Source organism: Schistocerca cancellata, chromosome 3 (assembly GCF_023864275.1).
Source record: "Schistocerca cancellata isolate TAMUIC-IGC-003103 chromosome 3, iqSchCanc2.1, whole genome shotgun sequence".
NCBI lineage: Eukaryota > Metazoa > Arthropoda > Insecta > Orthoptera > Acrididae > Schistocerca > Schistocerca cancellata.
This window is the reverse complement of record NC_064628.1, coordinates 671,203,701-671,222,354: the sequence shown is the minus strand read 5'-3', so window position 1 is coordinate 671,222,354 and position 18,654 is coordinate 671,203,701. Positions and strand designations below refer to the sequence as shown.

The 18,654-nt window shown below is 38.8% G+C and overlaps 1 protein-coding gene across 1 annotated transcript; it reads right to left on the bottom strand.

Annotated features, from left to right (window-relative positions):
• Window positions 1-1,244: 1,244 nt before the first annotated feature.
• On the bottom strand, window positions 1,245-18,146 carry LOC126176942 (pancreatic triacylglycerol lipase-like). Its single transcript, XM_049924142.1, has 7 exons — window positions 18,101-18,146; window positions 9,144-9,267; window positions 7,355-7,488; window positions 4,786-5,034; window positions 3,449-3,637; window positions 2,382-2,538; window positions 1,245-1,393 (listed from the first exon to the last, which is right to left on the bottom strand). Exons 1-7 carry the CDS (start codon window positions 18,144-18,146, stop codon window positions 1,336-1,338), a joined length of 957 nt encoding a protein of 318 aa, XP_049780099.1. The 3' UTR covers window positions 1,245-1,335.
• Between the last annotated feature and the right edge of the window lie 508 nt (window positions 18,147-18,654).

The window sequence follows — 18,654 nt, the reverse complement described above, 5'->3', positions numbered from 1 at the left end:
AGAAACCCTATTAAGGACTAAAGACTTATTACCATTCCATCTGCATATGGAGTGTGCAAAGAATGATTGCTTAAGTGCACCTGTGCATGCTGCTAGCATTCTAATCTTGTCTTTCAGGTCCCTACAGGAGCAAAATGCAAGGAACTTTAGTATACTTCTAGATTCTTCACTGGAATTATTGATAATTTGGAAATAGCATTTTGCAGTACAGTTAATGTCTATATACAGGTGTCTACCAGTTCATGTTTTTTAGCATTTATTTGATATCCACGCCTGAGTCAGGAAACTGGTCATTCGTTTTGCCCTACTTTGATATCCCTGTTAGGCCTGTTTGATATGTGTACCACACACTCGAATGCTATTCTAGGATGAGTCAAAAAATGTTTTGTAAACAACCTTCTTTGTAGACAGACTGCATTTTTCCCAATATTCTACCAATGAAGGAAAATCTTCCACATGCTTTACCTACTATGTAACTAATGTGATCATTTCATATCTCCACATATCAAATTCCTCCTGTTCTCCCTTATCAACACTTTTGAAAGTAAAACACAATATCCAGTTTTTCTCCTGTCATCACAATCAGGAAGGAGATGACATTGAATTCTTCATACTTAGTTTGAAACAACAGTGTTATGACATTTTAGTTTGACCTGTAACTTTACTTTCTGAATGATCCTTGTAGTTACGCAGATTACCTCTACCAAGTGCATTCAGACATACAAACTTACAATATGGAAATGATGTGGCCGAGTGAGGAGTGACTGGTCATATACAAGCATATAAATATCAAACTTTTCTTAGAAATTACTGAAGTTCTATATTTACTAATTAAGCATAAAATTTTATCCAGAATCTATCTTACTGGTCAAAAAGCAATGCAGTCTTTATGTTTGTGTTATAATCATAATACAACTTTTGGTTGATTTGGCAAGTTTGAGTGTAATCTAGGTATTTGAATTATTTCTTTTAGTTGATTAAGAACTCTACAGACGACTATTGATCTTAATCCTTTTATGATGCTGCCAAACCAGCACAATAAACTACAGTATTACTGCCTTGCCATAGACAACTAACACTTTGATAGAGAAGAATATGTCATAACATTAGTGATGATAAAAGTAGACACACAAATTGTATACATCTCTTTGTTTAATTAAAATCGTATAATCGGTACTGTTGTTTTCTGGGAAAATGAAAGAGATTTTATAGAGTGCCATTAACAAATTATTTATTTAATGACATTTATGCATTGGATAAACATGGATATTACTGTTCCAGGTTAACTGGGATGCAACTTACACCCTGGGAAGAATGAAACAATAGACACCATGTCTAACCGAGAGCATATGGCGAAGAGCTTGCAGTAGCCAAAAAGTATGTTCCAGATGCACTGAAAAAAAGAAAGTCTGTTCAGTCTTACTGAAATATAATATGTAGTTATTAATGATATTAAAATATTTATAATATGGACAGAGACCATCTGATCACCAGGTGGCTGCAGATAGATTCACACAGAGATATAAATTTTTTGTCTGAATAAGTATCTAACTGATGTAGTAGGAGGAAGAAAAACAGTGACATGAAAGAGATTTGTAAGGCTTAAGATTACAGGAAAATCCACAGGGAATTTCAGTCCAAGGAAGCCTTACGAGATAAACTATCTCGCAAGTTGCCCTTGACTCTGGGTCGTGTATGATTCTTTAATGTAACTTCAGGGCTTATAAATCTACTTTCCTTCAACAATTTTCTGTTTTTCACCAGAAGGTGCCTCTACTTTCAAAGTTTAGCAATTATACATGTTTGAAGTATTTTGTAATTATATTATAATCTTGAGGCTGTTTTATATTATGGTCAACAAATAACAAAGGAATTCCTCCAAAGCTGCAGCTGTTTCCATTTTTACTTTTGCTACTTGTTTCAGGTTCAGATCAAGATCTTTCCATGGTGATGATACGAACTTTCACAAATATTTCAACGAAAATAACCAATTTTTTAAAGTGTAATATTACTGGACAGATATAAAATCTACTGAACAATCAGCAGTAGGAGAAAACTCAGATTAAAGTTAAGAAATGTGCTAGCTTTTTGGAGCTGGTGGCTCCTTATTCTGGCAGAAGGGCTGAAGGGAAAGGGAGAGGGATGAAGGAAAACGACTGGCGAGGTTTAGGAAGTGTGGAGAGTTATAGTAAAGTCTGCCAGTGTAATAAGTAACCAAGATTGTCTATCATCCTGATAGGAGGGTGATCTATGTATGTTAGAATGAATGAAAGGACAATTATGATTATGTGTAATTCTTCATTAGATTTTGATCTAAATCACCCAATAATTCCTAAACTATGGCATTTACCAAATATTACACATTGTTGAACATATTGTACCTGCTTGAGAGTTTCTCTCCCATGAGAGCTGTTGGATTGCTAGCACAATTTCCAGCATTGAAGTCGTCCCAGCTACCACACTGATATGCCTTAAATCCTGTTCCTGTTGTTATGGATTCAGCAAAGAATTCAGTTGATCGGCCATGACTACAGGCACCTGTGAATTTGCAGAATGAAGATGTATACATACATTTTACTGTAGTCATTGACACAAATGTGAATATATAATGAATTACCAGACAATATTATGTGCTACATTAGCAAACATCAGTCAGTAATTATTAAAAAAGAAGGACAGCAAAAATCTGGAAGTAATATTGTGGCTGTGAAGAAACTGTTCTATTAGACAAATAAGGTTTTTTTCTGTACCTACATTTTTATTAATAGAAATACCATAAAATTGTATTGTCACTAGTGACTCACCCTGGCTTTGCATAGACAGTACTAAGTATATATAGCTGGATGACTCGGCCATAGTGGTAATAGATTGTATACACAAACCTTGGTTGTGAATCAGACTATCTATTAGTCAAAATCAAATCAAAATCTCTACAGTTGTTCATAAGGTTAGGCTTCACATACAGAGAGAAAAAAGTGGTGGGGGACTTTAATTCATTATAGTTCAGTTGATCTACATGAAACATTTATGAATTATATACATAAACCTTCCATGCAAATCAGTTTAGCTATTAGTGAAAACTGTATCAAAATGCCTACAGTACTTCTTGAGATATGCCTTCACATACTGATTGAAAAATGTGGCAAGGAACTTTAATTAATGCATAGGTAAGGATCTATTTTGTCTAATATATTTAGGTTTGAAAAAGAGTAACATATGTCACAATGGATTGCTACACACATGTGAATTGTTTGATAAATTGAAGTGTGAAAGCTGCAAATCTGAGGTGGTGTATGACAAAAATAAAAGTTAACTTTTTGTAAACCAGGTCATATAATATCAGCATTTCTACCACATTTAATTAGGTTGGTATGAAACAGTTTGCATGTCAGTACTTCAACTGTGTCTACTTCTTGTAAAAGGACTTAAAAGAACATAATAAACTAACCTGTAACATCAAATTCACAACCAGGCTGAAATTTTCCACCATTTGGATAGAAGTCAGCTGTTCCCATAGCATCATACCATCCTAGAAGTCCACCATTGGTATGTATCACCTGTACAAAGCCAGCATCACTTGCATCAAGACGGTCTGCGGCAGACTCTGAGCCGAAGAGTGGTGCTGCTGGGTCCATGCCTGTGCAGATGAAATCAGACTTATGATGAATGGACATCTGATAGACAAGGTAGGACAATATATTTGTATCAATACATTCTTCCTTATTCTAGTTATTACTGCAATTAAATTCAAACTGTTTTCTATGGCAAAAAATCTTTCAATGTAGTCACTGGTTCTTCATGAGAGGAACAGTTTCTTAAGTGTATCGTTTAAGATCATTAAACTGTCTTGCTGTACTTGAAATTAATGAACTGGATCATTGGTGATTCATTTAATAATCTCATGTATCTATATCTGTTCCCATGAAATCATTATTTTTACACATTTCATGGCTGGAAGTCTAAACTTTTTAGGGAAGCTTTACTTTCTCTGAATTAATATTCTGACTTAGAATATAATACTGAGCAGCTAATTCTGCCTCGTGCTCTATGTATTGTTAATGTTCATGTTTGATTACAGCAACAAATATTGACATGGATCAGTACTTAAAAATTATTTATTTTGTTTCTGAAGATCATTTTGCATTTATTGAAACTGATATTAAACAGTCAGAACATCACTGTCATTAATCAATGTTAATTACACCTCATAGATAAAAACAAAAATGGAGTAATAATAACAAAATAGTACAGTAGACTTAGTTGAGTTCAAATTATGGATTTACGTTAAGTATATTCCTATAATTTAAGAAAGTTGGAATGGTCCAAGCTCGTGATAAAGATGATGAAAGTCAAAACAAACGCAAACGTTACTATCGATATTCCTTGAAAGACATAATCTAGGCGTTGTTATTTCTGTTTGCGATGAACACATTAACAACTATGATGTCAGTCTCAAGTATTTGCACAAGAGGTAAAGACATGACAAATACAGAATGTGTTTGTAAAATGTTCTGACCAGTAAAAGATAATGATGTGACTATGGTTATAATGTACCATAAGCCTTCGTAAATAAACAAAATTCATCAGGAGTAAAAAGAGAAATACAGAAAGGAAAATGTGTAAAACGATAGTAGAGATGACAAATGGAAGTATGAAACATTCATAAAATTGGTTCATGAGGCTAATAAGACATGAAGTTACACACTCTGTGACAGAACAGCAGACATATAAACAACATCTTCTGTTATTAATGCATTTAACAATGTGACTTAAAAAACCTCCGACCTGTAATTCTGTTCAGTCTTCCTGCAGTAACACGATTTCCTGCAACACCACAGACGTGAGCGCCTAGGGTGTGTCCTACAAGCTGCATGTTATTGGTGCTGGCACCAAGAGAAGCAAGCCAGTTGATGAAAGTTGCCACTATTTCTCCAACTCCTGTTACAGCAGCTTTTGCCTGAGCATAATTCCAGTTTCCTGCTTCCGCTGACCAGTCTATGACAATAACATTGTAATCTCCAGCCTGTATCCAGCCTGAAAATATTCAAATAAAGTTACTACTGTGTCTGGAATGACGAAGTTAAAGGCGTTTAGTTGTAGCAAGGGCAATATACAAAAAAACTAATAATCCTAGTTATATGGGAATTAAATGCTATTTCAAATTTAGGAAGTTCATAGAAGTTACCTACCACTTGGCGAAGCACCAAAACAAGACAAAACATTTATATTTTTCTAATTTCTGTGTATGATGTTCTGATTTCATCCCCACGAACGTCCTTCTGCTGCTCTTGTGTTTGGGTTGCACTAAAATTTTTTATTATATACACTACTGGCCATTAAAATTGCTACACCAAGAAGAAATGCAGATGATAAATGGGTATTCATTGGACAAATATATTATACTAGAACTGACATGTAATTAAATGTTTACCACTGTGCAAGGAAATACCAATATTGTGGAAAGATTTCCTTTGTAGCTTTCCTGCTGTCCTTGTGCAGAGCATAAGCATAGTGTCATGTTTATTGCGCCTAAATTTATACACCTCTGCAATAAATTAATTGAAAGATTTCATTACAGGATAGTGCTGCAGAAACAAATATGTGAAATAGTGCATCCTACTCTCTCATGTCTGCTAAGTGGAAGACTGACTGTATTGTGCACAATCCTTAGCGCTAAGTGCACTACATGTATTTTAAACAGTTTTTTGACTTGTTTCCCGAAAATATAAAACAAAATTTCAGTCTAACTACCATATATTTGTTCCACAGATCACTTCTTACCAAAAGAGATGAGGCTGCCTGCAGAATTGTGGCAGAAATATAAAGTAACAATAAATTTCTGAGATTTCTGACTGAATCTTTCTTCAAAGCTAAAACACACACACACACACACACACACACACACACACACACACACACACACGCACACACAGAGCAACTAATGTTAACTCAGATTTGAATAATGGTTTGTCTGAAAACTTAGTATTTTGTCATTGTCTCTATGTGTGTGTTCGTTACTCGCATCTGTGCTATTGTTGATCTACCCTCATATACATATTATATTTCATACTGGATTATAGCATCAATGTATTTCATATTTACATCAGTTTTTGTGTCTGGTTCACGATTTGTAAAAAGAAAGATAGTTTGAGAAATTCTGTTTACTGTTTATTGTTTACTGAACTCATAAAATGAAGCACAGGACTATCGCCTTGTATACCACTATCAAAGAATGTATGATTGCATGGAGTCATAAATCTGGAAAAAGGTGTTGCTGTGATGAAGGAGAAAAAGTTTTTTTCGCAGTTTAGTTTTTAGAAGCACATCTTCTTTTCTCCTTACTAATATGATTTACTTTTATTTTTTTCATTTCATTTTTCTGTAATATGCTTCTAATGTTTGTTATTAAGAACATGCTTTTAAAAGTGGTAATGTCTTATCTGAAGAAATTTCATGATTTGTAGTGTCAAATTTTTGTAAGATGAATACCGTTATTATGAAAGAATTTGTGGCTTGGGTTTAACATAGTGAAAAGCAACTAATGTGTGTGAAATTTCCTGGCAGATTAAAACTGTGTGCCGGACCGAGACTCGAACTCGGGACGTTTGCCTTTCGCGGGCAAGCACTCTACTGCAGGAGACCTTCTGTAAAGTTTGGAAGGTACGAGACGAGGTACTGGCAGAAGTAAAGCTGTGAGGATGGGGCGTGAGTCGTGCTTGGGTAGCTCTGTTGGTAGACCGATTGCCCGCGAAAGGCAAAGGTCCCGAGTTCGAGCCTCGGTCCGGCACACAGTTTTAATCTGCCAGGAAGTTTCATATCAGCACACACTCCGCTGCAGAGTGAAAATCTCATTCTGGAACTAATGTGTGTGTCACATCATTGTCATGCCTCTTATAAGCTCACTTCACTACTGAAGCCTTTTTAAACCACAGTTTACTACTAAAACCTGATTCATAAAACTGACAAAACTGAGTCTGTTTGACTGAAATGAGGGATACATGTATTTTGTTTCGGATTGATCATAAATATTGCACTAATACAAACTGAGAAAGTGTCTGCCAAATAAGCTACACAAAGGCAGTGATATAGCCATTGACTTATATGACTCTATTTAGTAATTTCGTAGAAGATTGTGTTGTATTCTTCGATCAGCAGTATATTTTTCATTAGACTGAAAATAATAGATACCTGACGTGAGATGTTAAAAAAAATTCAATAACTGCAGTTAAGATTTCTGTTACCTGCGATTAGTATTCATTGTTGATGGTTGGAATTAAGTATTATTCATTTGTGCTGAGTCTCCAAATTTGTATTATGTGATATACACCTCATTATTTTAAAGAACAGCACTTACCATCACGGATTGCACTCATGTGATCCCCTTCGTTCATCCATCCATGGGTAACAAATTTCGTTTCTTTTGAGGCAACGAAGTTTCCAGTATAAGAGCCACCAGCTGTCAAAATTTGAGGGCTGCTTGGGTTTGATCTGTTGAGGAACAGAAGTCACTGTTGACAATATATATATATATTTGTATGATAAATTAAGTCATTGTTTGCGACATCCAAATTTGTGATTTGAGGCGTAATCATGATTTACATGGAAACTTTCCACCTTCAGAATGTAATCTTAGTGGTCAATTAGTGCTGTAAAATGATTAAAGGATATTTTTGTGTGATATCATAGCACAGAAACGTTCACGCACATAAGTGATACACGCATATGAGTGGTGGGCTGTGAACTAGTTCTCGGCAACCAGCAGCTCGAACAATTCTTAAAAGTGTGCCTGTACAACTGTCTTCCAGTGAGGGCTCGGGCTTCACAGAGGGAGTTTTATCATGCTTACTGGGTAAATCAAAGGAACATATTACGTGACATGGGTCCTGGCAGTGTCTTCCCATTTTCGCCCATTTGTCAATATCTTTACAGAGTGTAAGACGCAACATTATGTACACATCTCTCACACAAGCAAAAGCATTAGCAATTGTGTTGGGGACGCTGAATCAGCTTGGCACGGTTCTGATCCTGAACATTTGTTTCATTTACGAGATTGCTTGTTGGGTCTGGGGGCCTTTCAGTTGAACGACATCGAAGAAAGCTTGCTCTTTTTAGTCCAAGCACTTCTCCGTTGGTCTTCCATTCTTAATGTGTCCTCTTGGTTTTTGCCCATATTGTATGGTACCTGTTTCTACCTATAGCTTATGCTTATTTTTATGAGTATTTCAAACATATTGCACAATTTTAGCTTGTCGAAAGATTTTTCTAGTTCGAGAGATCCCATGAGAGTCTCTTGATTCTTCTTATTTCTTGCCTCTGTTACCAAGTACAACGACAGAACTGCGTCTCAGGTGACTTCGCCTCTCCGAAAGAGGAACTGCTCATTATTTAATATATCCTCAATATTCTTTTCCTTTCTTTTCCATATTATTCTTACCAGCATCTAGGATAATTAATTGTTGAGGAGTTTGTATGTTTAAAAGTATTAACTATAAATTAAGAGGAAGGGAAAAAAATGTGTAGGGCAGAAAGGAAACTATGATAAATCGGTACAATATGAAGGTTCACGTTCGTGGTACATGATCTAAGCCCTACGGCATCCAGTGATAATTAAACTGACACTGGAACAAGCAGCAGGTTTAGTGAGGTGAGTTGGAGGTAGGAGGGGTAACGAATCGAAATTAGGATAAGCTACACAGAGTATTGGCGTCATTAGATGAAAATTAGTATGAAACGATGACATACAGGGGGAATATATGGGGGACCTGTTGAGAGACTGATGACTGCAAATATGAAAGTTGCTACTCTGTAGTGATAATCTAGAGTTGTGACTGCACATCCTAGTGGTCAAGGAAATTGAGTCATATAAAATTAGAAGTAAGTGGGTGAATAAAAGCAGAGGTAGTATAATTTTGGGATTCCATTTTACATATACCTCAGGACTTAAAAGCGGATGAAATATTCGCAATGCTGCGAGGCATGAAGTATCTACACAACCACGACAGCTTCAACAAGTCACTGCGTATGTTTCCAACATTAAATATCACACTGATTTCAGTATTAGACATAACGTTTACGCAGAAAAGATGCAAGAATCAAATATTACCACTAGAGTGCGTGTTACAGTTAACAGTAACTTATCTTACTTTGTGTAGAGCTCGAAGATGACGTCACTCGTATCGACCCGCACTTCCGGCAAAGGCTGGGTCACGTCGTAAAGCTCGACTCCGCCATCCTTCGTGGGAACCAGCTCCCACCGACGAAGATGGGCTGCGGGGAAAAAAAATTACATCTATGCACAATAGTGGCATGCGATTCTTTGAGTTACAGACCTACGACAAGAAGAGCTAACTTGCAAGAATGCAGAATTTCGTTGGTGTTGAGTAGGTGGGACCTATGAAATGGAATAATCGTGTAGACTAAGTTGTAAATAAGGCAGGTCACAGACTTGGTGTCATTGCCAGAGGAGTGGGAAAATGTCGTCAGTCTGCGAAGGAGACTGCTTACAAATAAGTTGTGCTTCCCATCTTAGAATATTGCTAAAGTGTGTGGGATATATACCGAACAGGACTAACATGGTATTTACCGAAGGTTTAGAAAAATCGGCGGCAGGAATTTTCGCAAGTTTGACTCGCAGAAGAGCGTCACGGAAACGCTGTGAAATGTAGTAGTAGTAGTAGTAGTAGCAGTAGTAATAGTAGTAGTAGTAGATTTATTCTCCCGTAAATCTCTTTTTACAGGGATATAGGACATGTCGAAGAGACTTCTAGCTAGAGACAATCATTGGATTTACTCCTGGTATACAATACTTTTTTTTACAAATAACTTATTAAATTATGTAATGCCACACTATTCACTCATATCTCACTATCAGTCACTGCACACACTATACACACATTGTTTCATAACACTTCACTCACTACACACAAACACACACACACACACACACACACACACACACAGGTGATCTCTGGGCCATTTTCCGTACCGCAACTTCCCATTTGCTATCCTAAATAAGTAGAGCTCGAAGATTTACTGTAATCATTCCTCAAAAGCCTGCTTATAAAGTTTAGGGAACCAGTATAAACCAAAGAATCTAGAGATATTCTTCCTTCCCCTGTTTATCGCTCCCATAGGGACCCTGCACACACTATACACACATTGTTTCAAAAAACTTCACCCACTACACAAACACACACACACACACACACACACACATACACACACACACACACACACACACACACACACACTGATGATCTCTGGGCCATTTTCCGTACCGCAACTTCCCATTTGCCACCCTGAATCGGTAGAGCTTGGAGATGTACTGTAATCATTCCGCGAAAGCCTTCTTATAAAGTTTTAGAAACCAGTGTAAACCAAAGAATCTAGAGATATTCTTCCTTCCCCTATTTATCGCTCCCATAGGGACCCTGAGCACAAGATCAGACCAACTGCAACACGCAGAGACACTTCAGCAAGCATTTTTCCAGCGCTCTATGCGCGACTGGGTTAGGAAGAAAACGTGACATGTGGTATCATGCCAACTACCCTCTACCCTGCAGTCCATGGTGGTCTGCATAATACGAATATGAATGTTCTGATTGCATCCCCACGAACGTCCTTCTGCTGCTCTTGTGTTTGGGTTGCACTAAAATTTTTTATTATATACACTTCTGGCCATTAAAATTGCTACACCAAGAAGAAATGCAGATGATAAATGGGTATTCATTGGACAAATATGTTATACTATAACTGACATGTGATTACATTTTCACGCAGTTTGGGTTCATAGATCCTGAGAAATCAGTACCCAGAACAACCAGGGATCGGGACGTGGCTGCGCGATCCGTTACAGCCATGCGGATAAGATGCCTGTCATCTCGACTGCTAGTGATAGGAGGCCGTTGGGATCCAGCACGGCGTTCCGTATTACCCTCCTGAACTCACCGATTCCATATTCTGCTAACAGCCATTGGATCTCGATCAACGCGAGCAGCAATGTCGCTATACGATAAAGCGCAATCGCGATAGGCTACAATTCGACCTTTATCAAAGTCGGAAACGTGATGGTACGCATTTCTCCTCCTTACACGAGGCATCACAACAACGTTTCACCAGGCAACGCTGGTCAACTGCTGTTTGTGCATGAGAAATCGGTTGGAAACTTTCCTCATGTCAGCACGCTGTAGGTGTCGCCACCGGCGCCAACCTTGTGTGAATGCTCTGAAAAGCTAATCATTTGCGTATCACAGCATCTTCTTCCTGTCGGTTAAATTGATCTTCGTGGTGTAGAAATTTTAATGGCCAGTAGTGTATAACTGTGTGATCACCCCATACTTACGAATATTCGTACATTCACATGGTATATATGAGAGAGAGCAGCTGCTTAAAGAGATTTACCAGCGAAGCAACTGAGTGTGGCATAGGAAAGTTTCAACAAAATGTGGCATATTTTACGGCTACATCGTAAAAATTTCCTATAATCGCCGTATAAGGTGACTACTTCATTTTTCTATCCAACGAACAACTAGAGTGAAATGACAGTTACTTCGTTCTTGACCGCAAAAAAATTTGCGATCTATAAGACCAATAGCGAAGGAGTTTCTGCCTGCATTATGTAGAACAACTCCAGGTGTAAATTCACAAAGAGAAATAGCAATCAGAAATACTTCTATTGGTAGCATTAGCATATAGTCCATAAGCTGTTCTCTGTTGTAGCTCAGAAACTGTATAAATCAACGCGATACCGTTGGCAGAAAGGTCGGATATTGTACAAAAAAATAATATTTTCCCTGTTATACCAAGATAACAAATGTTTTTCTGCTAATGCTTGTATAATATCTTGCCTGGCACTGATAAATGTTAAACGATAACGATTATCTAAATGCTATAAGGAGGTAGCGTATTCGGAATGATAACTTATACTGAAATAGAAAATGAAACGATCGTATGGCATTAATGGCCGGGAGTCCGCACACAGAGAAACTCTGCTGCCGAGTTGCAAGTCTTTCCAGTTGAGTCTTCTCAGTTGGCGGCACGTTTGGCGATTTGCATGTCGATGATGAAACGATGATGAGAGCAACACAAAACCTAGCGGAGAAAATTCCTGTCCCTGCCGGGAATCGCGGCTGGGCCCGCTGCAACCCAGTCGAACGCGTTGACCACTTAAAATTTTTTTTTTTAATTCCTGGCAGATTAAAACTGTGTGCCGGACCGAGACTCGAAGTCGGGACCTTTGCCTTACACAGGCAAGTGCTCTACCATCTGAGCCTCCCACGCACGACTCACACGCCGTCCTCACAGCTTTACTTCTGCCAGTACCTCGTCTCCTACCTTCCAAACTTTGCGGAAGCTCTCCTGCGAACCTTGCAGAACTGGCACTCCTGAAGGTAGGAGACGAGGTACAATTTGCACGGATGTCTTGTGACGTCCGTCCAGACCAAACGCAACGAACAATACCGAAAAAAAAGTGATAGAGCACTTGCCTGCGAAAGGCAAAGGTCCCGAGTTCGAGTTTTACGCTTAATGATTTTGCGTCTCATCTTTGTGGAAATACCATGCTTACCCTGGCCGTATCGTTCGAATGTTAGTGTATGTACCACGAAAGCGAGTACCACTCAACCAAGGGTGCGGGCTATCGTTGATTCGTATAGTGCTACATGCTACAATTAGGAATTTTGAATTCTCCAGTGTATAATCTAGTCTGTGAATAGTCAGACAAATTGTAGGAGAAGTGGTTAGTAACACACACTATGTGATCAAAAGTATCCGGACACCCCGAAAACATACGTTTTTCATATTAGGTGCATTGTGCTGCCACCTACTGCCAGGTACTCCATATCAGCGACCTCAGTAGTCATTAGACATCATGAGAAAGCAGAATTGGCCGCTCTGCGGAACTCACGGATTTGGAACGTGGTCAGTTGATTCGGTGTCACTTGTGTCATACGTCTGTACTCGAGATTTCCACACACCTAAACATCCCTACGTCCACTGTTTCCGATTTGATAGTGAAGTGGAAACGTGAAGGGACACATGCAGCACAAAAGCGTACAGGCCGACCTCATCTGTTGACTGACAGAGACCGCTGACAGTTGGTAGTAATGTGTAATAGGCAGACATCTATCCAGACCATCACACAGGAGTTCCAAACTGCATCAGGATCCACTGCAAGTACTACGACAGTTAGGTGGGAAGTTGATTTCATGGTCGAGTGGTAAATGAAATGAGCGTATGGCATTGTTGCCCGGGAGGCCCTATTCGGAAAGTTCGGCCGCCAAGTGCGTCTTGTTTCAGTCGATGCCACATTTGGCGACTTGCGCGCCGGTGAGGAGGATGATATGGTGATGAGCACAACACAACACCCAGTCTGCCAGCGGAGAAAATCTCCACCCCAGCCGGGAATCGACCTTGGGCCCGCTTGCATGGGAGGCGAGTACGTTACCACCCAGCGAAGCAGGCGGACTTTCACCCCAGTAAATGCCAAACGAAAAATCGCTTGGTGTAAGGAGCGTAAACATTGGACGATTGAACAGTAGGAAAACGTTGTGTGGAGTGACGAATCACGGTACACAATGTGACAACCGGATGGCAGGGTGTGGGTTATGGCGAAGCCTGGTGAACGTCATCTGTCAGCATGTGTAGTGCCAACAGTAAATTTCGGAGGCGATGGTGTTTTGCTGTGGTCGTGTTTTTCATAGAGGGGGCTGGCACCCCTTGTTGTTTTGCGTGGCACTATCACAGCACAGGCCTACATTGGTGTTTTCAGCCCTTCTTGCTTCCCACTGTTGAAGAGTAATTCGGGGATGGCGATTGCATATTTCAACACGATCGAGCACCTGTTCATAATGAACGGCCTATGGCGTAATGGTTACACGACGATAACATCCCTGTAATGGACTGGCCTGCACAGCGTCCTGACCTGAATCTTATAGAAAACCTTTTGGATGTTTTGGAACGCTGACTTCGAGCCAGGCCTCATCGACCGACATCGATACCTCTCCCCAGTGCGGCACCCTGAGAAGAATGGGCTGTCGTTCTCCAAGAAACCTTCTAGCACCTAACTGAACGTATGCCTGCGAGAGTGGAAGCTGTCATCAAGCCTAACAGTGGGCCAACACCATATTGAATTCCATTATTACTGATGGATGGTGCCACGAACTTGTAACTCATTTTCGGCCTGGCGTCCGGATGCTTTCGATCACATAGTGTATATTTCGTTTTCTTTTGAATTCACAAGTATTCCCCATTTCTTGCTCACTGTCTGTTGGCCACTTGATACAGATCTTCGTAGCTGGGCCCTGATCACCATTTTGAACACGAAACAGTAAGGCAAAGCAAAGTCTATATGGATGCTATATTTTTGTGTTGGACTGTGATTGTGTAAATCGCAGTTAACTCGGAGCTGATTTTCGTTACTAGATACTGATACCCTTTAGAAGCAAATGCACTGTGAAATGAGTGAAAATTTCCAGGATCTTTGAAGAAGCCACATTAAGAAGTGTGAATTTACTGCGCACAATGTTACCCGGTTTTGCAGAATGAACTATCTGTTGGCTTAAGTTACGTTACTGGCAAAACGGGGGAAAGTTGTATAGTAACCAAATGTTAAGAATTTTCAATCGCTTTGCTAAAGTATCCAGCCATAACAATACAAACCTGTATGAGATGGAGGAAAATGCTGGCAGTAATGAGAGGAAACAAAAATTACCTTATCTCGTGTTTCGTAAAGCCTACATTGACCTTTTCAAAGAAAATATCATGATATTTGTCCTAATAGATTTAGGAAAATCGTGGAAAATCTAAATCACGATAGTAGAACGGGATTTGAAAATCGTTCCTCTAGCTTCGCCGCCACGCTCTGAGCAAATGCGTGAACAACGACAACTTCGAAGAAAAGTAGACGAATGTTTGATGAATCTCAGCATATATAAATTATTCAAAATTGTTGCTTCATTTTTCACTGTAACGGAAAATCTGTACTCAATTACAGTTTTCGTGTTTTCGATTACAAGCCTATGGTACGAATAATGTCGATTGCTTATCGCAAAGCAGGTTAATGAGTATTTTTTTGTCATTTAGAAAGCATCTCTTTTCCTTGCAGTCAAAGGAAAACGTTTCTGCTCGTTTCACTGCTCTACGTTCTGGTCACAATGAAAATTTTGTATTGCATTAGTAGTTCTCTGAATGGTCTCTAATGGTAACGGGGACTTTGGCCATAGGACATGGAAAGTTCTGCATATTGTATCAGTATGTTCTCCTAGCAGCATGGCAGTTCAGTACTTTTTTCCATGATCGAACAGCTAGTCCACCAGTTCATCACATGTTATATAAGCTATTTACGTTTTACATGGAAATGAGGTTAAACGAAGTAGTTTCCTGGGTACTAACATAAATATTTAGAGTTGGGTGTTTCTAAACGTCAAAAGCGGAACCAGGAATCGCACTGGGAAAAGAAAGCCACACACCTAGGTGCTTTGGTAGCGGTTTATCGCAGACAAGAGATGCGAAGGCTGCATAACAGAGGTGAAGAGTAAGTCAGATTGGATACATAAGATGACCATCAGAGCAGACAACAAAAAGTGTGCAGTAGTAACCAAACGCGCAGCGAATGGCAACAAAAGCGGGAAGGACTATAGAGAGACAACTTCTGATTAAAATTCGATGATGCACTGAGATACGTACCTGAAAGGCTAGAGGAAGTTTTGGTAGAAGATTATATCGCCCTGTTATGGAGAAGGAGCCTAAATAAGGTTATAGTCGGAGGCTACACAGAAAGTACGATGACGAACAAAAATTGCCAGAAGAATAATGGAACCGTGCCGAAGGTATAAAATGAGAGTGAGGACAACACACATCAATGTCGAGCCAAAGGAGATAAAAACCTGGGATAGACCATGGACCTGCATTGTCAAATTTCAGATAGACAGTGTTGCAAGATGAGCTGTTACCAGTAATGTTCTCAAAAGTACTGGATGATACGATCGGATGATGGAGAATAAGAAACGACAAAACAAGAATACAAAAGAAAGAACGATGTCAAGAAGAGCAAAATGGCACATTTGGATTCCCTGGTTTTTGTGGATGGCCGCCCTCGGTGGCCACGCGGTTCTAGGCGCTGCAGTCCGCAACCGCGCGACTGCTACGGTCGCAGGTTCGAATCCTGTCTCGGGCATGGATGTGTGTGATGTCCTTAGGTTGGTTAGGTTTAAGTAATTCTAAGTTCTAGGGGACTGATGACCTCAGATGTTAAGTCCCATAGTGCTCAGAGCCATTTGAACCGTTTTTTTTTGTGAATGACGTAGCAGTAATTGGTGACCTGGAGAAGAGTAGTGCTAAGAATCACCAACAACACGGTAAAAATACTGAATACCCTATAAGACAAGAAAACATGTGAAGGTACCGCGGAAAAGTTGGGCAATTTAAGCAACTAGTGTTGTGAATGACAGAGAGAAACTGAACTGGTGAGGAGGTAAAAGAAAGGGTAAAATGGGTGGGAATGACGTACTATTTAGATAGAGACGTTTATAATAAAAATAACATATGAAGAGACTCAAAATTACGTACTACAAGACAACAATAGGGAACACGGTGTTATTTTCGGCTAATACCGTAACACTGGGAAAATATGCTGTAGAGCAATAAAAAAATAAAAAAGAGCAGTCTCTTTGGAGGGGTACTGTAACCTAAAAATTAGAGAAAAAAAACGGGACCGAAGATCAAGACAAAAACTGCGCTGGAAGTTTAGTACAGCATAGAAGAATCTGGACTCAAATGAACGATACTGCTCGAGACATAATCTGGATGGGCTTGAGTAGAATTATTAGATGAGAGTGGGAGAAACTTTGCAAGACAAGAGTAAAAAGTGGATTATTAAATTTACTACACTTAGGAAGAATTGGTCTGACACAGAAATCAAGATGTGAGAGAATGAGAACTGAAGAAGAAACTATACATCAATTAAGATACAGGAGATCAGTGATAAAAAATGACAGGGAAACAAAATGAAGGGTAACCGGTCAGACAGAGAAGAGGATATCTAAAGAACAACGGGAGAGAAGGAGAAAAAAGGTGAATATATTTTAATGGGAGAAGAAGAAAACCCAGCTTATAAATAACCTTCCTGTCGTCTTACACAGACCGCCACACAGAAAAAAGAAAAAGAACAAGAGGAAAGCATGTGCACTAACTAATTAATTATTTCTGTCATATATTACTGAATAAAAGTTCGTTTTTAAGGTTATTTTCGGATCTGTTAGAAAGTTACATCATTGAGAAGGTGAACAATAATATTAACTGATTTCTTCGTCGATACGTGACAGAATATGAAAATTATATAATCAAAGAAACATTTTCATCACTAGTATTTAATTTTTCACGAATCGATTTTGTCACCTGACGACGGCGTTAGAAACTTAAAACCTCTTCGTTATCAAAGAAATAATAGTTGCAGAATACGAAGAACGTGTTTCCTTTCTGGTTTTGTGATGAACAATTTGTACCTCAGTGTAATTGGCCCATATTTAGGACACAATCAATTTTATGGAGAAGTAAGGATGGTATTAATTTTCGTATTGTAACATACTTGTGAATATTATAACTCGATTACAATACTGAATGATCATTTACACTAAAAGTCAGTCGTAAATGTATGTTTTGTGATGCTATAGTAATGTCTCGCTCTTTGAAGGTGCCATAATTATAGACGAATACTACATATAATTCACGTGACCCCTTCGTCTAATGAAAACTTTCTCTGCAGTAGATGTTTCACATGAAATAGTATTCCATATAATATTAGTGAATGGACATAGTTAAAAAGTTTACTTCTTGCTTTGTTTCTAACCGAAACCGATTAGTGATATAGATTATTGACAAAATTTATTTCTGTACGTTTTGAGACACGGACCCCTGGTTCTCACGTCTAAAATGTGACAGATTGACCACAAAACAGTCTTATTCAGTTTCTAAAACCTTTTTAATGCAAGTACACTTACTTTCTAATATTGCAGCAACAGATACCTAATATAAATACAGGAGTATTAGAACAGAATCTCTTTCTGGCGTCGGTGAAACAAAAGTGTACACTGTTGTTACTAACCTGAGACTACTGCTGAGAGTATAACAATCAAAGTAATGACTTTCATCTTGGCAAGGCTTGTCATAAACCGTGCAATCCAACACATATATAAAGGGGTCCTTATCAGCAATTGTACCCGTTGGAAAGATAGCGGGACGGTTTCATTACTTCTGTCATCAACATCGCTCATAGTTCGTTATCAATAATTTAATCTCTCATGTCGGTTAATTTGCATTTGATTCCTTCCTATATAAACAGCTGTTTTTATTACTAGTAACAGTCGTTGACAGAAGTCTAGTTAAGCCCAGGCCGCACACGACAGGAGCTACTTTCGTTGTATAGAAAGTTAAACATTACTCGTGGACAATGGGATGAGAGATGACACCATTTTTTGAAATTTTTTGCGATACGTTTCAGGAATCTGTTGTTTTGATACTTTAATTAGGAATCAGAATCAACTGTATATATCTGTAACATGTATCGAGAAACGTGGCGAAATGATCACGACTTACTAGAGAGAAATGGGGAGGAGGGGTTAAATTCCGAACAGCGTCTAGGTAGAAGTGATTTTTATT